Raw genomic sequence first — 23,030 nt, forward strand, 5'->3', positions numbered from 1 at the left:
TTTCTGTGATGTTGAAGATGAATATCTCAAACACAGGAAGGAGAGAATACATCATACTTCCCAAGAGAGGAAATGAAGTCTCAGAAGGTTATGATTCAGCCTCAGTTCTCAGCCAGCAGGCCAAGAAGCTCTGCTGTCCTGTCACTGAGACCAGTGTACCACCTGTCATTCACAGCATCAGGCTCTGAGGTCTGCTCCAAGCCTCAGTAATTGGCTTAGGTGGGTTGGAAATATCAAAAGCAGAGCTCTGAAATCATCTAATTCCATTGAGGCTGAATCACTATGTAACACAGGGAGCATACAATTCAAAGTGAGATAGGCAGGAGCAGACTGCAAAGCTTTGGATTCCCAAAGCTGCTTCATTAGACTTGGGGAATGAGATGCATTAAGAGGATCTGTAGACCCTTGGGCAGTGACCATTTCTGAACCATTGGAAACCTGTCATTCAGGAGTTTGTCCCAATTTTTCCCTGTGTCTTGCCCTACCTGCTGCTTCAGAAGCATTGCCAGGTGGTCAACAATCACTAAGGAGGTCAAGCAGGAGGCGTGGGGGCAGGACCAGGCTTGCTCATGAATGCCTGCCTTGGCTACTTCCCCACGACCCCCTCCTCCTGCCGATGCCCCTTTGGAAGATCTGCATTTTCACCATCCTCCCAGTAACCCAGCTTGGAGACATCCTTGCAAATACCATGGAATTATTGTCATCACAACCACCTATCTGCACTCACATTTTCTAGCTGTTTTACCTGGACCTCTGGGAATTCCATCTTGGATTACTTCCAGGATAGCCTTCATTGCTAATACTCAATTATGAAAAAATATGTAACGAGACTTTTTAATTAGTTACTATTACAAAAAAGTTAGAGAATTACATAAAGCTACATGTAAGTGTGGATGTTAATTCCAGTCTTATATTTTTGTAAGGCTCTTAATATCATTTTAACAGGGGTCTTGAACAGAAATGTAGGTTGCACCCTCTGACTAGGGGCTGGTAGGACCAGCTAGCAGGAGGCCTCCTGCATGTAGAAGAGAGAACATGAATGGAATGGGAGGTATTGTCGGAGCCTGGGTCTGTTGAGGTTGACTGTAGGGCTGTGGACCGAGATGGTCCCAAATATCAATAGTTGGGCACTAAGTGTCATCCTGTGATCTCTCAGATCACAGATCTGAGTGTACCAGAGGGGGAAGGCATTTACCCTAAGGGGAGAGCCTTGGCATATACCTATATGTTGGTGTAGAAATAATACTCAGGCCCGAAGTAGGAAGCTGTCCTTGAAGTCATGTTGCTGTGACAATGATTATACTGGTTTGCAGTCTGTATAATCAAGCTCAACAAACATTTATTGAGAATCTAGCAGCTAAGTTCAACATATGTTGGGAACTTTACCATAGTTCCACAGAAGTTCCATAGTACCATGGAAGGAAGGCTAGGACAGGGAGCTCCTAGTCTGGTGGTAGAGGCATATATGTAAACAAAAATTTTCAGTGTGAGCTACTGTAATGGAGATGCTGTAGGATCCCCAATAAGGGACATGTAGTAGAACCTGAGGAGGGACTGGTCATGGTTGGTCAAAAGGTATATCCTGGAGAAATTAAGATGTGAGTTGAGTCTGAGAAATGAGTAGAAGTAGCCAAACAAACAAGTAGGTTGCTTGGCAAGAGTATGCATGAAGGCAGACCGAAAACTTTCAGGTTAGTGATGACAGACAAGGACCATCCGTGAACATTAAGTGTGGTCACAGATCAGAGAAAGGCTTATAATGAGAAACTGGACTTGTGTCCTAAAAACTATTTCAAAAGTGGAGAAAGGTCCACCCTGAGTCTTTGTCCTTAGTTAAAAGAACTTGCTACCAAGAGGAAATATTCCTCCCCATCCGGAATCTTCCCCAATTGTCTTCATTGCATGTACTACCTTTGCCCTACTTCTCAACACCATCATCATAGGGGACAGAATACAACTTTAGCTTCCTCAAACTGGGACTGAACAAGAAAGCAATTCACTGTCTAACATTTATTTCTTAGTTTAGCCTCCAGGACATACTGAATAACTGTATTATTCAATACAGCTCTTTCTACTCGGACCAGAAAGGGTTAGTTACTAGTCTGGAGTATTTGATCATTACTGCCATGGGTCATATTTAGAGTTTAATTAGCAGTGTTAACTTCCCACTGCCTAATTGTTCTCATTCATATCAGGCTTTGGTGCAAATCAGGGACTGCCTTTGCATGACTGGCTGATTCAGCTTTCTGGTTACTAGTGAATCCTTGAATTTCACCAGAAACAGAAATGCACGTGTCCCACATTCATTTTAATGTGAGTCCCTTCTTGTGATTCGTTCTTGAATCACAAAATGACCTCCAGATTAATCACAAATAGGGTATATTGGAAGCTTTGAGGCAATTAAATTCTGGGATTCCATCTGAATTCCCATAGTATATCAGACCACAGATGCTAGAAATCATCTTAAAACCCACTGGGCTCCAGTCTAGGTAGAAATTAATATTTGTTGAACAAATGAATGAAGTGTCTGCTGTGTACCAAGAACTGAGATTAACATTTAAATTGCTATTTGAGCTCTAGATCCTTGAAATATAGAACACTAACATTTGGATAAATTAGGACCAAATCTCTACAATGTAGTAGAAACCAAAGTAATTCTATGTAATAAAAATACCAAGAAACTCTTCTTCCTCATGATCCACATAATTAAAAAAATAACACTGTGGGAATTTGTTTTCTGTTTTGGAGGTGCTACTAAACAGGGAAAGTGTCCGAGGAAACTTCCCCCTGAGGGCTCATCTCAGCTCAGACCATGATACAATCAATCTGTCATTTCCAGTCCTTCCAGGAGGCTCAAAATCAGGTAGCTAGGAGAAATCTGGCGGAGTGAGCAAATGGAAGAGCAGAGCAGATGCGAGGCCAGGGCATGGAGCCGAACATCCTGGTAGATGAGAACGGGTGGGGGAAAGGGGCGTGAGAAGGGCTCCGTATGAGGATTCCAGGGAGACGGTTCTAGTCCTATATTGCTACTCTTGGCGGCTTCATTTTCTGTGCATCTAAGTTGGGTGGCTGGTCAACAGAGTTTAAAAGGCTAATGAGTTAGTGTACATCCAATGACCGCTGGTCATCTGCCTTGGTTTCCACTGTCCTCTCATTCTCTTGCCTGCGTTTCTAGTCCCCTACATGCTATCTGATCCCCTACATGCAAGCCTCCCAAGCCCAGGGTTGAATACTAATCCTTCCACCTCTCATTAGTCACTTCATAGGCTCCCTGGGAGCCTATCCAAAGTCGACACGTGCAGGCACCTGCCTGACTCCAAGCATCACTCCCACTCCACCCAAGCCTCTTGGATGTCGATGGAGTTGGCCACATCACCTTGGGCCTATGCTCAGGAGCCCTGGTTCCTAGCAGAGGCCAGTGCCCTGGGCCAGGTTGATCCTCTAAGCCTGATGCCTGCCTCTGTCTAATCCACCTGCCTACTAGTCTCAACTTAACATGGAAGCCCGAGTGCACTTTATGGTTCAGCCCATCCCAATGATAATAGAAAAATGACACAATTGGAAAATGGAGTTTTAAAGGAATAGATAATTCACAGGTTGCATGCTTAATCCAGAAATCACTATTAAGATACTAATTGGGGGTCAGAGTGGGGAAAAAATTCTAAGAGGAGCAATATGAGAGAGGGGAGAAAGAAATGAATTAGGAGAATCACTGCATTCATCACTAAATTCCTGAATTCTGCTTTGGCTCTGAAAGTGTGTAAACTTCATTATTTGAAGACTGCATCCCTCTTGCACCCGCACAGTTCATTACTAGGGAGACGCTGGCAGGTCTTCAGACCCTTCGATGTGTGATTCTTGGGGGCCAGTGCATTATCTGGAACCCTTTCTTCTTCCATTTGACCTGCTTTACCATCACAAAGGTGTCTGCTTTCAGATGCCTCTTAGAGCCTCCCTTGTGATTTGTCTGCAGTGGAAATAGATCCTTTCATTTGCTCTCATGGAACTGCAACTTGCAAAATATTTTTGAGACATTGCATAGTGTATTTTACATGATTATTTTCTTGATTCTGATAATAAAAGTAATGGGTGCTCACTGTCAAAAATTTAGTAAAATATATTAAAAGTACAAGGACAAAACCCCATCTGCCAGAGAGAATTTCTCACTTTCCCATTTTTGGTATATTCCTTTTTATATTTTCTGGCTACGTATCTATATATCTGGATATGAGTAGGTATTTATATATCTGTAAAACTTGGAATATATTATATATGCAGTTTATTTTGCTTTTTAAAAAGTTTAACATTCAATAAGGAACAATGATTATTATAGGTGCATAATATTTCTTAATATTCCATCCTGTGGCTGTGTCACAATTTTACTTTTCTACTGTCAGATATGTACTCAATGAAATAATCTAACACAAATGACTATGTCTAAAGTTTCCTTGAATATTTCTTTACTATTCTTAAGGTTTAATCCTGCAAGTAGACCTACTAAGTCCAAGTGTAAATGTATTGTTCATGCTTGCTGTATATTACCAAATTGCTCTCTAGAAAAGTTGGGTTAGTTGTCCCGATTTACTTTCCCACCAACAGTCTACAAGACTGTCACATGCTTTTGTAACATTTGTCTTTAATCCTTACTAATTTGATATGTCTCATATTATGCTTCATGGTTAAGTTTGAATTGTTCAGACCACTAGCAAATAACATTTTTTTATACATTAAGTCAGCATTTAAACTAAAATTGTTTTTATTTCCTTTGCCTGTTTTTTCTGTTAGAAATATCTTTTTTCTTCTAAGAGCTTTTATATATTAAGGACTTTAGTCATGTTATATTTGTAGTACAACTATTTCATATTATAATATGTAATATTATATTTATGTACATATAAATATTATATATTTATTTTTATTGAAAATACTTTTCTTAGTTTTTTTGTTTCTCCTTACATTTTTATTGTTAGGCTTAGAAAGTTCTTGCTCATCCCAAAATTACTCTGCTAATTATGCTTTTTGCTGTCTATTTTGTAAAAACTTAGTTACGAAATCCAACAGAAATTGATCTTACAACTTTACATGAGATAAGAATCATCACTCATCCACTCACTACTCTTATTGCCAAAATATTCATTTCTTCTACTAATTTTTGTAGTGTCTTTGTAGTAGTAAGTTCATATATGTACTAGGATTTTATTTTCAGGGCAAACTATTTGTTATTATTAATCTGTCAATTACTGTGCTAATTCTAAAATGTTTTGCTTAATGCAGGTTTATATTTATTAATAACTGATAGAGAAAAATCCCTCTTCCTCATTAGCATTTGTATTCAAATCTCTTAGCTTTTCTTACCTTTTTAAAAAGAGCTTTTAAGTTATTTTGTCAAATTAAAACAATCACATTGAAGATTTGATTAAATTTTCTAACATTATTAAGAAATTTGCAGAGAATTGACATCTTCACAAAATTTAGTCTTCCTATCCTGGAGCACCACATACCTTTTCATTTATTCAAATATTTTATATACTTCAGTAATGCTTAGCATTGTGAGTTATTGCTATCTTAAATTTGACTAGTGCTTTCTAGTTTATAAAGTACCCTCTTATTTTCATGATCCTCTCAACAAGCCGACCAGGAGTTCTGACTTTTATCTAGAGACTATGGTTCTTGTCCTGACTACCATTTAATTGCTGTGTGACCTTGGTAAGATCTCAACACGATGTTGCAGAGCCTTTTCTGCGGTATGTTCCAGGGGACATTGTCTTCATGGTGCACAGAATTAGAGGTAACACTGTAATGTTATGTGGTCAAATAAATTTAGGAAATTCAGGTTAAGCAGAATTAAACAGGTTTCTTTACTGTAAGCCTTCTCAGAAACTTAAATAGGCTAATACATCTCTAAGTATATGATGATACATAATGTGTGTTATTTCCCAAACTTTTTTGGCTATAGTCCCCTTTACCTGCTTAGCAGCTCACATAATTAGGCTTCTGTGGAGCATCCTTTGAAGAATTCGGACATGGTAGAAAATGCACATGCTTGGGAACCGTATCTGGGTTCGAAGTTTTGGACTATGAACTATTGTGTGGACTTATCTTCTCTGAGCCTCATTTTTTTCCCCTGTAAATGGAGGATAATAAAACCCAGCTCAGAGTTTTAGTAGTTGCAGACTGTTCCGATCACTGTAGGGGAGCAAAATTTGCCACCCCCAAATGTATCTCTTTGGCATGAGGATTAATGCAGGTTGATTATTTTTAAGAAACAGAAGATGGGGGGGGGGTGGAGTCAAGATGGCAGTGTGGGAAGATGCAGAGTTCATGTCTCCCCACAGCTAGGGCACCTGCCGGATGTAGGTGGGGGACCCCGATGCCCAAGGAGATGGGAAGAACCCCCAAGTGAACTGGTAGGATGTGGGGGGAGGACAAGTGGAGGCCGGACAGGATTGGCTCCCCTGAGGCATGGCTGAGGGGGGGGGGAGGGGTTCTCATGCTTGGAAGGACCCTCGGAGGCTTGGATCAGGGGGGAGGGTACCTGGCGTTTCCCCTGCCCAATTGGCCAGGGAAATCTGCCTGGCTCTTGGCCAGGTCCTACGCCCTCAGAGGTCCCCTCTGGGCGGGGTTAGTCCTGCGGGGGTAGGAGGGAGGCCGGGAGAGAACAGGAGAGGCAGGTGGGAGGGGCCCTCCAGGACCAGAGGAGTGGAAAAGGCCAGAGGGCGTTTGCCCCACCCACTTGAGCCCAGAAAGCCTGCTGGGCTCCCAGGTAGGGTCCCCCACCCTCTGAGACCAGAGGCAGGAGGCATGCCTGGGCCCCTTCTGTTCTGTTGAGCCTAACCACCCCCCACCCCCCCACCTCCCAGCCTTTTCCATCCCTGTGGGTCCTAAACATAGGCCCTGCACACTGCCCAAACCTCACCCTTGCTTAGGCCCTGGCCTTCACAGCCAAGGCTTTTTCCATCTTTTTATTTTTTCTCCTCCTGTTTTTTACTATTGTGGTTCTGTTCACCTTCTGGTTGTTGTTTCATCTATATTTTAATTTTTGTATTTTTTCTAACATAGCTGTTAATTTCCTGGTCTAATTTTAGTTTTTACTTTGTTATTGTTCTCCTTTTTTTTTTTTTTTTGCCACCCCGTGCAGCTTGTGGGATCTTGGTTCACGAGCTGGGGATTGGGCCGAAGTTCCTGTTGTGGGAGCTCCGAGTCTGAAACACTGGACTAACAGAGAAACTCAGACCCCAGGGAATATTCATTGGAGTGAGGTCTCCTGGAGGTCCTCATCTCAGCACCAAGACCCAGCTCTACCCTACAGCCTACAAACTCCAGTGTTGGAAGCCTCAGGCCAAACAACCAGTAAGACAGGAGCACAGTCCCACTCATTAAAAAAAAAAAAAAAAAAAATGAGATGGCAAAAAAATATTTCACAGATGAAGGAGCAAGGTAAAAACCTACAAGACCAAATAAATGAAGAGGAAATGGGCAAGCTACCTGAAAAAGAATTCAGAGTAATGACAGTAAAGATGTTCCAGAATCTCAGAAATAGAATGGAGGTACAGATTGAGAAAATATAAGAAATGTTTAACAAAGATCTAGAAGAACTAAAGAACAAACAGAGATGAACAACACAATAACTGAAATGAAAAATACACTGGAAGGAATCAATAACAGAATAACTGAGGCAGAAGAACGAATAAGTAAGCTGGAAGACAAAATGGTGGAAATAACTGCCAAGGAGTAGAATAAAGAAAAAAGAATGAAAAGAATTGAAGACAATCTCAGAGACCTCTGGGACAACACTAAATGCACCAACATTCAAATTATAGGAGTCCCAGAAGAAGAAGAGAAAAAGAAAGGGTCTGAGAAAATATTTGAAGAGATTATAGTGGAAACCTTCCCTAACATGGGAAAGGAAATAGTCACCCAAGTCCAGGAAGCACAGAGAGTCCCATACAGGATAAACCCTAGGAGAAACACACCAAGACACATATTAATCAAACTAACAAAAATTAAATTCAAAGAAAAAATATTAAAAGCAGCAAGGGAAAAACAAAAAATAACATACAAAGGAATCCCCATAAGCTTATCAGTTGATTTTTCAGCAGAAACTCTGCAGGCCAGAAGGGAGTGGCAGGATATACTTAAAGTGATGAAAGAGAAAAACCTACAACCAAGATTACTCTACTCAGCAAGGATCTCATTCAGAATCGATGGAGAAATCAAAAGCTTTTCAAACAAGAAAAAGCTAAGAGAATTCACCACCACCAAACCAGCTTTACAACAAATGCTAAAGAAACTTCTCTAGGTGGGAAACACAAGAGAAGAAAAAGACCCACAAAAAAACCCCCACAACAATTAAGAAAATGGTAATAGGAACATACGTATCAATAATAACCTTGAATGTAAATGGATTAAATGCCCCAACCAAAAGACACAGACTGGCTGAATGGATACAAAAACAAGACCCATATATATGCTGTCTATAAGAGACCCACTTCAGATCTAGGGACACATACAGACTGAAAGTGAAGGGATGGAAAAAGATATACCATGCAAATGGAAATCAAAAGAAATCTGGAGTAGCAATACTCGTATCAGATAAAATAGACTTTAAAATAAAGACTGTTATAAGAGATAAGGAAGGACACTACATAATGATCAAGGAATCAATCCAAGAAAAAGATATAACAATTATAAATGTTTATGCACCCAACATAGGAGCACCTCAATACATAAGGAAAATGCTAACAACCATAAAAGGGGAAATAGACAGTAACACAATAATAGTAGGGGACTTTAACACCCCACTTACACCAATGGACAGATCATCCAAACAGAAAATACATAAGGAAACGCAAGCTTTAAATGACACAATAGACCAGATAGATTTAATTGATATTTATAGAACATTCCACCTGAAAGTGGCAGAATACACTTTCTTCTCAAGTGCACATGGAATATTCTCCAGGATAGATCACATCTTGGGTCACAAATCAATTCTTAGAAAATTAAGAAAATTGAAATTGTGTCAAGCATCTTTTCTGATCACAACGCTATGAGACTGGAAATCAATTACAGGGAAAAACACTGTAAAAACCACAAATACATGGAGGTTAAACAGTGTGCTACTAAATAACCAAGAGATCACTGAAGAATTCAAAGAAGAAATTTAAAAAATACATGAAAACATAAAGACCCAAAACCTATGGGATGCAGCAAAAGCAATTTTAAGAGGGAAGTTTATGGCAATTCAATCTCACCTCGAGAAACGAGAAAAATCTCAAATAAACAATCTAACCCTACACCTAAAGCAACTAGTGAAAGAAGAACAAAGAAAACCCAAAGTCAGTAGAAGGAAAGAAATCATAAAGATCAGAGCAGAAATAAATGAAATAGAAATGAAGAAAACAATAACAAAGATCAATAAAACTAAAATCTTGTTCTTTGAGAAGATAAACAAAATTGATAAACCCTTAGCCAGACTCATCAAGAAAAAAAGGGAGAGGACACAAATCAATAAAATTAGAAATGAAAAAGGAGAAGTAAAAACTGACACCACAGAAATACAAAAGATTATAAGAGACTACTACAAACAACTATATACCAATAAAATGGATAACCACGAAGAAATGGACAAATTCTTGGAAAGGTACAATTTTCCAAGACTGAACCAGGAAGAATTAGAGAAAATATAAACAGATCTATCACAAGTAATGAAACTGAAACTGTAATTAAAAATCTTCTAACAAACAAAAGTCCAGGACCAGATGGCTTCACAGGCGAATTCTATCAAACATTTAGAGAAGAGCTAACACTGATCCTTGTCAAACTCTTCCAGAAAATTGCAGAGGGAGGAACACTCCCAAATTCATTCTACGAAGCCACCATCACCCTGATACCAAAACCAGAAAAAGATATCACACAAAAAAAGAAAATTATAGACCAATATCACTGATGAACATAGATGCAAAAAAAAAAAATGTACTGATGAACCTATTGGCAGGGCAGGAATAAAGACGTAGACATAGAGAATGGACTTGAGGACATGGGACAGGAGGGGGAAGCTGGGGCGAAGTGAGCAATATCGACATATATACACCACCGAATGTAAAATAGATAGCTAGTGGGAAGCAGCAGCATAGCACAGGGAGATCAGCTCGGTGCTTTGTGACCACCTAGAGGGGTGGGATAGGGAGGGTGGGAGGGAGGCACAAGAGGGAGGGGATATGGGGATATATGTATGCATATGGCTGATTCACTTTGGGGTACAACAGAAACTAACACAGTATTGTGAAGCAATTATACTCCAAGAAAGATCTAATAAAAAAAAAAAAGAAAGAAAAAAAAAGATCAGGAAGTCTTTCTTTTTACCTCCCCCATAGCTGCCTAGAGATCAGAGTTCACTCTGTTTCCCATTGTCTCTGTGTGGCCCAGCAAACCTTTATCAAACATTTGCTTTTCCATCTCCTTGTGAATTGCCTTCCCTCCCTTTGAGGTCCCAAACCACTACCCCCAACATTCTCTTTCATCTTGAGCTGAAGATGGTATCTAAGGTGAGAGTTTCGACCACTTTGGTGAGTTACTCAGTTTTCCTGAGTCTCTCCCACGGATACATGTTATTAAACCTTTGTTTTGATTTTCTACTGTTAATCTGTCTCATGTTAATCTAATTCTTAGAACAGCCAGAAGAACCCAGAATGGTAGAGGAAAATTTCTTCCTCTCCAAAGTCACCAATACGCCCTGCCTTTCCCAGAGGGAGGATTGTATTTCTCTACTCCATCTACTCTACATCAGATCTGACCATGAACTTACTCCAGAGCAGAAGTGATATGTGCCTTTTCTGGGCAGAAGCTGCAAGAGCCAGTGCAGGGTTCCCTGTTCTTTCTGTCTCTCTGTCCATCTGTCTGTCTTCTGACTCTGGTATTATGCAAGCCTGTGTTGTGTTCAACAATAATCAGTATCGAGGGTGCAAAGAACAAAAGAACTTTATTTGGGGGTCTTAAGAATTGCAATTTGGGAGACACAGATTGGGATAAAACCAAAAGAGTCTTCCAGGGAAGAGAAAGAGTCAGGGACTTTTAAAGACAAAAAGCCACAAGGTTGTTAAAGTTGCCTAGCAACAATTGTGACTGACTCTGATGCAAGTCAGGAAATGTTTGCCCTTGAAGAATTACAAGTTGTTTTAGAATACGGATAGGGGTCTGATAAGTAGACTGGCTGTCATGAGTTATTTTAGGGTAAGGGTTTCATAAGTATCTTGAGTTTCTGGCAGAAGTTCTGATGCCTTTGTTAGGACAGTAAGTGGTCAAAAGGTCAGAGTCCATCAAAGATGACACAGGCATAAGTCACACTTTCTCCATGACCTCCTGGCTCCAATTTAGAGAGCTCTCTTAGCCATACCTGCTCCATTTTGGTTTTCCTTCCATGGCTGAGATGGAGCTTCCATCAGTCTGGGTCCCTAAGTGACTACAATAAGCAGAGGTCCCTTGCTAACCTGTAATAAACATGTGGCATAAATAGAAACTAAACATTATGGTTTTAACTCTCTGATAATACCTGGTTATTAGTTACCATAGCATAACCTAGTTTAACCTGAGTTAATGAAAGAGTAAATAAGCTAATCAATGGAAAAGACTAAGTGTTTGGCAGAGTTAGCTTTCAATCAATTAGTTTAAGTTTTCTTTTGGGTTAATAGTTTCTTTATTCTTGAATACATTTTGCATTTTTATCCCAACCTAGAAAAAAAAAATTCTCAAAAGGGACTAAATACATTGGAAAGGTGATCAAATTTATTCTTTTTTTTTTTTTAACATCTTTATTGAAGTATAATTGCCTTACAATAGTGTGTTAGCTTCTGCTTTATAACAAAGTGAATCAGTTATACATATACAATATGTTCCCATTTCTCTTCCCTCTTGCATCTCCCTCCCTCCCACCCTCCCCATCCCACCCCTCTAGGTGGTCACAAAGCACCGAGCTGATCTCCCTGTGCTGTGCGGCTGCTTCCCACTAGTTATCTATTTTACATTTGGTAGTGTATATATGTCCATGACACTCTCTTACCCTGTCACATCTCACCCCACCCCCTCCCCATATCCTCAAGTCCATTCTCTAGTAGGTCTGTGTCTTTATTCCCGTCTTGCCACTAGGTTCTTCATGGCCTTTTTTTTTTTTTTTTTCCCTTAGATTCCGTATATATGTGTTAGCATACTGTATTTGTTTTTCTCTTTCTGACTTACTTCACTCTGTATGACAGACTCTAACTCCATCCACCTCATTACAAATACCTCCATTTCATTTCTTTTTATGGCTGAGTAATATTCCATTGTATATATGTGCCACATCTTCTTCATCCATTCATCTGTTGATGGACATTTAGGTTGCTTCCATGTCCTGGCTATTGTAAATAGAGCTGCAATGAACATTTTGGTACATGACTCTTTTTGACCTATGGTTTTCTCAGGGTATATGCCCAGTAGTGGGATTGCTGGGTCGTATGGTAGTTCTATTTGTAGTTTTTTAAGGAACCTCCATACTGTTCTCCATAGTGGCTGTATCAATTTACATTCCCACCAACAGTGCAAGAGTGTTCCCTTTCCTCCACACCCTCTCCAGCATTTATTGTTTCTAGATTTTTTGATGATGGCCATTCTGACCGGTGTGAGATGATATCTCATTGTAGTTTTGATTTGCATTTCTCTAATGATTAATGATGTTGAGCATTCTTTCATGTGTCTGTAGGCCATCTGTATATCTTCTTTGGAGAAATGTCTATTTAGATCTTCTGCCCATTTTTGGATTGGGTTGTTCGTTTTTTTGTTATTGAGCTGCATGAGCTGCTTGTAAATCTTGGAGATTAATCCTTTGTCAGTTGCTTCATTTGCAAATATTTTCTCCCATTCTGAGGGTTGTCTTTTGGTCTTGTTTATGGTTTCCTTTGCTGTGCAAAAGCTTTTAAGTTTCATTAGGTCCCATTTGTTTATTTGTGTACTTATTTCCATTTCTCTGGGAGCTGGGTCAAAAAGAATCTTGCTGTGATGTATGTCATAGAGTGTTCTGCCTATGTTTTCCTCTAAGAGTTTGATAGTGTCTGCCCTTACACTTAGGTCTTTAATCCATTTTGAGTTTACTTTTGTGTATGGTGTTAGGGAGTGTTCTAATTTCATTCTTTTACATGTAGCTGTCCAGTTTTCCCAGCACCACTTATTGAAGAGGCTGTCTTTTCTCCATTGTATATTCTTGCCTCCTTTATCAAAAATAAGGTGACCATATGTGTGTGGCTTTATCTCTGGGCTTTCTATCCTATTCCATTGATCTATATTTCTGTTTTTGTGCCAGTACCATACTGTCTTGATTACTGTAGCTTTGTAGTAGTCTGAAGTCAGGGAGTCTGATTCCTCGAACTCCGTTTTTCTTTCTCAAGATTGCTCTGGCTATTCGGGGTCTTTTGTGTTTCCATACAAATTATGAAATTTTTTGTTCTAGTTCTGTGGAAATCCTCCTTTTTAACTTGCTTATGTCTTGTTCTGTCACTTCCCCCTCACCCCTGTCTTTTCTCCCCTTATCTAAGTGACTGCATTCTCTTCCCTTGTATCATAATTATTGACTATCTTTTTCCCGCATTAGACAGAATTGTCTGAGAATGATGTACTTGTTTTGTTCATCTTTGAAACCCCAGTGCCTAAAGTAATAGTCAAGCCCATCTGTGATTCTCAACTGGGTAAGGTAAAGGGGTACATGACATATGGGGAAGAAAGGAATACAGTTTAAAAGATTGTATTCTGCATGTTTATACTTTGACTTATTTTTAGATATGATATTTAATTTATTTTGAAATTTAAATTGAGAGAGAAATATTTATGTTTATCTATAAGTGTTAAGAATTTTTTTGCAACTTTTTTTTTTTTTTTTTTTTTTTTTTTTTTTAAGATTTCTTTATTGACTGATTGATTGCTATGTTGGGTCTTCGTTTTTGTGCTATGGCTTTCTCCAGTTGTGGCAAGTGGGGGCCACTCTTCATCGCGGTGCGCGGGCCTCTCACTATTGTGGCCTCTCTTGTTGCGGAGCACAGGCTCCAGACGCGCAGGCTCAGTAGTTGTGGCTCACGGGCCTAGTTGCTCCGCGGCATGTGGGATCTTCCCAGACCAGGGCTCGAACCCGTGTTTCCTGCATTAGCAGGCAGATTCTCAACCACTGCGCCACCAGGGAAGCCCAGTGTTAAGAATTTAAAAGGCTGAAATCACCTTAGTAATATTTGTTGAATGAAAGCATTAGTTTCCCAGCCCCTTAGGACAGTGATAAATCCTCTTTGGCTCCCTAGTCCCTAGTATAGGGTCCTACCCAGCAAAAGCAGCTGTAGTCTCATTGTTCACAGCAGAGACACATTTTCTGCTTGAAGTGTCCAGAGGCAGCAGACAGGAACCATGTGTGACTACCTGATTGAGATTCTAGTAGACAAGGCTGACACATTCACCCCACTGGAGCAGATCCTGTTGTCCACAAGTGATGCTCTCTACCCTCTGCACTTTGCAGAAGATCTCTGTGGCTGAGTTTCTATAATCAGGCATCAGAACACATAAATGGAGAGCAGGGATGTGAATGTTAACTCCCTTATCCAAAACCTGCCCGATGTTTTAGGGCTCAGAAGTGGATGGCTTCCAGGTCTCAGATGTGGAACCAGAGCTGACGACAAGGGAAGGGGAACAGACAGATCTTGGATGTTGTTTGCTTCAGGTCTAATGACCTGTCTACACATCCTCCCGCCAATAGGGCATGCTGTGGTGTCAGGAATTCCCTAAAATCATGGTACCTTTAAGTTCAAACCCAGTGGCTTGTAGAATAAGGATTAAGACTCCATCCACTCTAATGTGTTCACACAAATTTACTGAGACCTTAGGAATAAACTTGTTATACAGATTGTTTCTTGATATGCTCTTTCATTCAACAAAATATTTTTTGACCATTTGTCTACCATGTGTCAGGCACTACACTAAGGGTAGTGGGATCTAGAGCTGCCTTAAAATGACTGACATCTTGTGTGTGTGTGTGTGTATCTGTGTATGTGTGTGTTGGTCTATGTTTATGTGCACACATATGTCTGTGTGTGTGTGTAGGCGGACATGCATGTCAAGAGATGAATCTTGTTGCACAGAGATTTGAAGTGCTTTGGAAGCATAAGAATAGTGATGATGCTGATCTACTAAACAATCTGAATTCTTCACAGATGAGGGGGCAATTGAGCTTAGATGTGATACCAGAAGAAAAAGCTGTGAGAAAGGCATTCCTGACAAAGGTAATATTTCCCTGGAATATGGTATTCAGTGCAGCATGGTACAGGAGGAGAGGAGAGGAGATGGGAGGGGGTGTTCCAGTCAGACTGTGCAGAGCCAGAAGGCCAAGGCTGAAGAGTTTGGGTTTTATCGTGCAGAAGGTGAAGGTCAAACCAAGCTTTACAGCAGTGTACTATGTTCCCCGCACTGGGGGCATTCAGTTAAGCTACATTTCCTATGCCCATCAGCTAATTAATTCTTGCCAACGGAATCAGAGTCAGTCATGTGTCATTTCAGGCCAAAGCAGATAAGAGATGCTTTGCCATCTCCCTTGGAAACTGCTTGTTCTAGAAGGCAGAGCTACAAGTTGATTTGCTTGTAACTGGGACATGAGAGAAAAATAAACTTTTGATGTGTTAAACCACTGAGATTCAGGGTTTAGTTTTTCACTGTTGCAGAGACTAACCTATCCCGACTAAAATCGGCAGTAGACCATGTTTATTTTTCCTTTTCTTTTTCTTTGTTTCTTTCTTGCTTCCTTTCATTTTATTTTTTAGAAAGTACACACCTCTAACTCCTATCAGACTTCATGTTCACATCTGGTTACAAAAAGGAATGCTATTTTAAACCCTCCTAGAGGGGATAGGGAGTCAAGTGAAATCATGTGATGTCAAGTTGTTAACTGTATGATGCTGCAAAGGGTAAGAGACCCGTCATTTTCAGGCAGCTGTCAATACTGTCTAAGTGAAAAAAAAATTAGTCCTTAATGACTTCATCATGACCTTGGGTGGTTTTGCCATCCTGTGGCCCAGAAAATCTTTCTGCCAGGGTAGAAGCTCATCTCTTCTGGATGGGATATAATTTCCCATCTCTGTAAAAAGCCCTTCTTGTAGTGGGCCATTAAGCTTGCATAGATAAAAATTAGATATTGTATAAGGACAATAAAGTAAGAAGTGGAATCTTCTCTAAATATCCTATTCTACATTTTTCATGGTCTAGTTGAAAGAAAAGAAACAGCTCAATTCAACACCACTGTTTGAGGGCCTAAAGCACATTAAAAAGCTGTCCTGAAGCTCCTCAACTGCAGGGGTCTCTCAGAATCTTCAGAAGCTTCTTCCATGTAGATAATGGGGGCTCCTCATCTCACAGTCAGTAGCTTTAGAAAGGAGTGAAACAACTAATCCTTGGGGCTATAACAGCTAACATTTATCAGACACTGTACTCTAGGCCATCACTGTTCTTAACGGCCTCACAAGCATTTAATCACTTAACTTGTCAAAACAGCCCTCTGAAGGACACCTAATTCTCAGCATCATTTGTCAAGTAAGTAAACCAAGGCACAGGTAGAAGCAAACTGCCCCAAGTTCACAGCTCGATGGTGGCGGCACTGGGACCTGACCCCAGCAGTCCGACTTTACAGCCTGTGCCTCACTACAGTGATGGGGAAGATTCGAGAGCCTGAGTTTACCTGGGGATGACTAGGCTACTTCTTCTGCCATCAACTGGACTGAGAGGTCCAGAGAGAAGCTAAGTTCAGTTACAGAAGATAAAGTTACATTTCTTGTCCACTTGAGTACATAGCTCAAAACATTCTTACCCACTATATCAACAGGAAATTATTTCAAGGATGATAGGGTGACATTTTTTTTTTTGAAGCATTCATGGATATGCTCCTTTCTACTTCCTTGAGAAAACCTCCCAGAGTCCAGACAGCCAGAGAACTCTACCCCATCTGCCCTCAGGGTAGTCTTTACTCCAGCAACGCAGACAAAGAGAAACAAGTCAGCTCGGGGCTTTCAAAAATACCTCATGGAGGATATCATAAATAGCTTGAAGAGAAGTGTCTTTTTCCTTTGCAAGAGGTTGTGTCATTTGAGCATTCAGAGCAGAGAGTCTGGAATAATAAATTTGTCAGAAAACAGTCAAGTCAGTTTCCCCACCAGAGAGAAAGCAGGCAGCGGGAGACAGGCGTGTCAGACGGTACAATAGTGGTACAGAATGTGAGAGGCTATTGTATTTGCCCCTTCTAAGGCTACCACAAAGAGAGAGCAGGAGACCAAGGCTGGGAGCACAGGATTAAAAGGTGCTGAGCTCCACTTACTGTATAGGAACCAGGGGATGGCAGCCCCTGGGGATTTACCCAGATTTTATGGCGTGGGAGTTGAATAGATACGATGGCCACGTGAAGAGAGAGAGGACCAGCCCAAATTTGGGAGGGAAGCAGTCAAACTTTTTATTCCCAGGAAGGATCCAGAAATTCAGCCGCAGTTGAGAGAGGGAAAGAGGGAGATGTGGGCACCCGTGTACCTGATGGAAACGAGACAAAGGTACGCTGCAGCAGAAAGCAGTGCAGTCTGACCTGGGCCAGATGGAGATCCAGACAAGGGTCTGGAACTAACATGACCACTTATGAAGGCCAGACAGTCCTCTTCATCTTAGCTGACGCCAACTCGCCCAGATTCCTCCCAAGGTCAGCCTCCCTCCCTCACTCTGACCACACACATGTGAACACACACTCTGTAGAAGCATCATTCCTAGAGCTTAGATGCCTTTCCTGAGTCAGAAAGTGGGAAAACCCTTCACAGGCTGGAAAACTCTGCAATTCTGAGTTTACTCCAAATGAACTAAGATTGTTTCCTGCCATCAGATATATTAGTGATCCAAAGAGAAAGTTAGTTAAGGAAGTTTCCCTTTTTCACACACTAGAGTACATAGCTTGGGAACTGCACAATAGCCTTGTGGAGCCAACAGATGACACGTGTGCCTTTCTCAAGGACATGGAGTGAAGGTGAACATGGTAGAGCTGGCCCAGGGCAAGGGATTGGAAAGCGGTGTGCAGAAAAAGGCAGTGATAGCAGCCCTTTAATAATTATCTAACTGGGCAAAATTAGTAGTAATTTCCCTATGAACAGCCACATTATTCAACTCTCGAAACTCAAAATGAACATACTGAATGAAACTGATTAGAGGAGGACGAAAAAATGTAAATGCAAGACCCTTGTTATAACTTGCAGGAGATACATTGGGAGGTCCAGGACTGAGGGCTCCTGGATTCCAGGAAGGGCATCCCTGACATTGTCCTGGGGTCCAAGCAGGAAGTGAGACTGGCAAGTCCTGCAGAGCTGTGATGGGACAAGAGGAGGGTTCAGGGAAGCAGGCAAGTGGGCAGAGAGGAGCTGAAGTGACAGTCACTGAAGGTGAAAATGCTGGTACACAGTAGGTAGAGAGAGATCTTAGAAATGACTTGTCAGCCTAAATATAATAAAAACAAGCACAGTATACTTAAGCTTCTTAAATTAAGCTTTTCCTAAAGCCTAGTGTGAGATAATTGGGACATGGGTTGAACTGGAATTGGCTTTTGTTATATTAATGAGGAAGGGTGTGTTAACAAAATTAACAGTAAGACTGCAGGCAAAGGGTGCAAAACAAAGGCAACAAACTGTCCAATCACCCTCAAGCACTTAGAAGCAACCATTTACATATAAACAATAGTTAGACTAATTGCATATCATTTGTAATGACCCACTGAAGGAGATTCAATAAAAGATCTTCTTCAGGTAATATTTTCACAGTCTTGGTTCATATTTCTCCCCTCACTTGAGAGTAATAAAACTGAGTTCATTTGCATTATTTTATAATTTTGGCAATTTACTAATTCAGGCAGGTTTCCCTCCCAGTTACTTTGAATTAATTTTCTCATCATTAAGAATCAGGGATTCAGGAAACATTGCTAACGAATTCACAGTCAAAATTAAAGGCTATTAAGAAGAGAGTTTCATCTTTGTCTTCCACTTGGACAGGCTTATATTCAGGTCCTCCATTCACTTTCTGATGAGCCAGGTCTCATCCTCCTTGAAAGCGTCTGGTAGATTCTTGAAGCCCATATAATTGCTTAATGCTGGGGGGCTAGGAATGGAGGAGGTGAACTGGATGAAACCTTGAACGTATGAGAAACTGGAAACTGTGAAGGAAACTGGGGTCTGAGCTGAGAACCTTGAACCCAGGACCACAGAGCGTTAGTCATGTGAAGCCCACGATAGAGGAAGGGGGAGGTGAACTCACCTCTGCCTTCCCCGCTGATATCCAAGGACACACTTAGGTTGACAGAGTAGGTTAGAGCAGTGGGGAGCAGGTGTAAGAATTTGGAGATGGAGATGGGGAAGAAAGAAAAGGCTCTGAGCTTGTGAAGAAAAGGCTAGTAAGATCTAGACAGGGATGTCTTGCCTCCTGCCAAGAGAGCTTTGGGTTCAGAGGAGAAGTAGAGGGCTACGCAGGTAACTAGATTAGAAGTCCAGGCATGAAGACTCGGTAAGGCAGCCGAGGCTAGGTAAGGCGGCAACGGGGTGGGTATGGGTTCTCCAGGGCTTAACCAGGTACGAGGTATGATGGCACAGCTACTTCCGTACCCACCCACTGGCAACTATAACTTAGCTTCATCACATTGGTTTAGAAATGGAATAAGGATGAGCCGAATGTGCCTGCAGAGAAGGGCCTCGGTGAGCACAGCTGATAGAGACCCAGCAGGGCAGGGGCTGATGTGTGGAGTAGCAGTTAACAAGACCCCCGCCTCTGTCACTAAGAAAGCAAACTTCCTGTTGCCCAGTCTGACAACATGTAGACAGTAGACAGAAACAGAACACCACACTTCATTTATTCAGTAAATGTTTATTGAGTAAGCCTAGCATGGTGCTGGTTTCCGGAGAAAACATGAAACAAACATCAGGCATTCCTTTCACTCAAGGAGCTTAATAGCTGTTACACATTTACCTGATGCTTATTGCTATAGCAGCTAAGGAGTGTTGGATTAAGTGTCAAGGAGAGAGATACACTCCAGGACACTACTGGAACTCAGAGGAGGGGTGGGTCGGGGGGGCTTCAGGGAGGAAGCAACCCAAGAGGAGCCTTAAAGAGTGGGTAGAATTTAGATAAACAACAGGTGAAGATGGAAGGCAATTCCAGATGGGAAGATACAACATGGGTTGAGAATTAAATGAGATACTCCGCAAAAGTCATTTAGAAAAATTCCTGTCACCAAGAAAGCCCACAGCCAGTGAAAGGTGTGACTATTGCTCTTGCTATTAGCTCTGGTAAGGCTGTTACCATTTCAATTTTGATGACATTTTTACTGCTTTTGGAAAAGGCAACAGAGATGAAAAGGACATGTTTGGGAGACAGTAAAGAAGCACATTTCTGACTTTCTTCTTGAGAAGGTTGTGGGATAAAAGGGTCACAGTTTTCATCAGAACAAGAGGAACAAGAGTTTGCATCCGAGCTGTTTCTGTATCAACAGTGCATCAAACCTGCTTGTGCTCAAAGGGGACCACGGAAAAAGTTACACTAAGACACTTAAGCTAGTTCCCACCAACACCACTACTGACTTCTGTGTAACTAAAAATCACTGTTTTAATGAATGATTATATCTCTCAAAAAATGAAACAACATTCTAAGCTCCTGGCCAGACATAATTTCTCTCTTTCTGCTCCTCTCCTTGTCTAATGGTCCAATTGCTTGAGAGCAAACTTATTAATAGAAATGAGATGGAAACAATGTGATTTTCCTTAGTGCCTAGAGATGATGTTGCTAGGACAGTACAAACACTAGAAGAGAGTGAGAAGGGATTTGTTTGTCCAGATACTCAGAACATCCCCTTAGGAGCTGTATTCAAAAAACGGCAAATGAGATTTCAGCTGAGAACGATTACTGCCTGAATCTCAGAACAACTGCCTTATTGCCGATTATTATCCCTCTTGCAGTGGCCCGTCTCTCTCCGTTCTGTTTGCTGTCATGTTCTATCAATATCAAAGAGGCTGCAGAGGCAGCATCGCTGAGAGGAGTGGTGTGTTTCCTGGGTGCAAAAAGCCTGCTTCTCTAAGATAGAATCTCTGGACCGACCTGCAGGCTGATTTCATAGAGGGGATTATTCAGTCAACAGTAAATGGCCCCAAACTCCAATTTCAGCTTCTATTTTCTGTCGTGGAGCCGGGCAGCTGGGCTGTGTGTGAGCAAGCATGCGTTAGGAGGTGGTGCCTAGGGATGGGTCCCGTGCAGTCAGCTGAAGTGACTCGTTCGGCTCTGCTTTGCTATATTGTCCCTTGGTCTCTCCAGCACCAGTGAGGCTGGCTCCCGGGACAGCTCCCCGCTGAAAGTTTTATTCTGAGTGTTGGCAAAGAAGCAAAGCTCCAAGGTGGATATTACAGCAATTCTGCTTTGTCGGTAAAAATCAAATCATTTCAAGAACACCCAGAGGATTAAAAAAAAAAAAAAAAAACTGATAGAATTTTTCCTGAAGTATTTTCCTTTTTGGTATAAAAGACCAGTTTGAGCCCTGGGAATTAGTGTAACACCTGAAAGCACCATCAGGCAGCCTGTGAAGTAACCTGACGTCCCAGCATTCCCATGCAAGAAGCAGGACACTGTTTTTCAGATGCCCGGTTTGTTCCTGACCACAGTCTTGTTCAGAAGAGGAAACAGTATTAGCTTAATGAGGACATTTTCCTCAGTGTGGCCCTTGGATACTTTGAAGGTGAAACTCACCAAACTCTGATTTCCTCATCTGTTTTAGGAGGGCAACTTGTTGCAAACAGCGACACCACCAACTACAGTCAAAGACCCTATTTCTCACTGATGTTCAATGCAAAGGCTCAACAAAGAAAGTGTGATCCTTCCTTCCTTCCTCAGCGCTGTCTATCACTGCATCAGGTACTGTCCTGGGCAATGTGGGCTTTCCACCCCTCTGATGTTCCTAGCAAAAACCTCACAACAGTAACCCTTAACAAGAAACAGACGTTTCAAGCACTACTACAGGATCAATTAAAAGTGCTTTCACCTAAGGAAAAGGGGAAAATTAAAAAGTCATCCACTCATGAATGTTACTCATGAGTCACACATTTTCAGCAGCAGCAGAAAAACAAACAAACAACAAACCCCACCGGTACTCTTAAGAAATTACAATATAGGTCCCTGCACAGTATGAAAAACTCATTGCTTTAGATCATCAGGTTTTTTTTTTTTAACTCTTTTCAGTAAAGAAAATAAACTACACTCATTCACAATATTGGCTACGCTCTTTTAACTCAGTCTAACATTCTACTTTGTCTTACGACTTAAAATCAGTGTTCAGAGTGGAAGGCAGGAAACTCACCTTAAAGGAGTAGTAGAAGGAGCCCCACTCCTCTCCTTCCACCACTGCAGTGAAAGTCACCGTTTCCGTGCAGAGGGCGGGAGAATCCAGTGTCTGCCCAGTCCCGTTGGACTTGGGGCTGCCCTCCGTGAGGTTGGCCGGCATGGCTCAGGTGGGGCTGAGCCCAGCTGTCCCTGCGCCTGCAGCCGGGGACAGAGTCCTGCCCTCTCGTGAGAGCGGGGCAGCAGCTGCAGCTCTACACCTCCCCTGCCTCCCTAAGCTTCTGCTGGAGCTCAGCTGAGCAGAGACACAGAGCCCTGTGGAGCCCACCTCACTAGAGAGCCCTGCCTGCTTCCTGAAGCCACGTGCTGCTCAACACCCCACATTCCGGCCCAGCACAGGGGGCCTGGTCCCCAGGGCAGGCAGGAGCCCCTCACAGCGACACACGTGGTTCCCCGGACAGGCTTCCCTGCTCAGTTGTACTTTTCCTCACTTCCGGGACAGACCGCCACACATCTGCTCCAGCTTCAACAATATAGGAATTTGGACTCAACAGACACTCGATTCATTCAGGTCATGTTTGCATTTCTGAAATCAAATCATAATGATGCATTTGTTCCAGCTGAGGGTGCCTTCTGACTTAAAA

At 41.6% G+C, this 23,030-nt stretch overlaps 1 protein-coding gene across 3 annotated transcripts in view; it reads right to left on the bottom strand.

The window, feature by feature from the left end:
- NPSR1 (neuropeptide S receptor 1) overlaps positions 1 to 22,549 on the bottom strand; it is a 137,096-nt gene extending 114,547 nt beyond the window's left edge. For all 3 annotated transcript variants that reach the window (XM_057550285.1, XM_057550284.1, XM_007183685.2), the window contains exon 1: positions 22,406 to 22,549. In XM_057550285.1, the coding sequence (XP_057406268.1) occupies positions 22,406 to 22,549 (144 nt within the window). The remainder of the gene's footprint in view (positions 1 to 22,405) is intronic.
- Between the last annotated feature and the right edge of the window lie 481 nt (positions 22,550 to 23,030).

Source organism: Balaenoptera acutorostrata, chromosome 7 (genome assembly GCF_949987535.1).
Source record: "Balaenoptera acutorostrata chromosome 7, mBalAcu1.1, whole genome shotgun sequence".
Taxonomy (NCBI): domain Eukaryota; kingdom Metazoa; phylum Chordata; class Mammalia; order Artiodactyla; family Balaenopteridae; genus Balaenoptera; species Balaenoptera acutorostrata.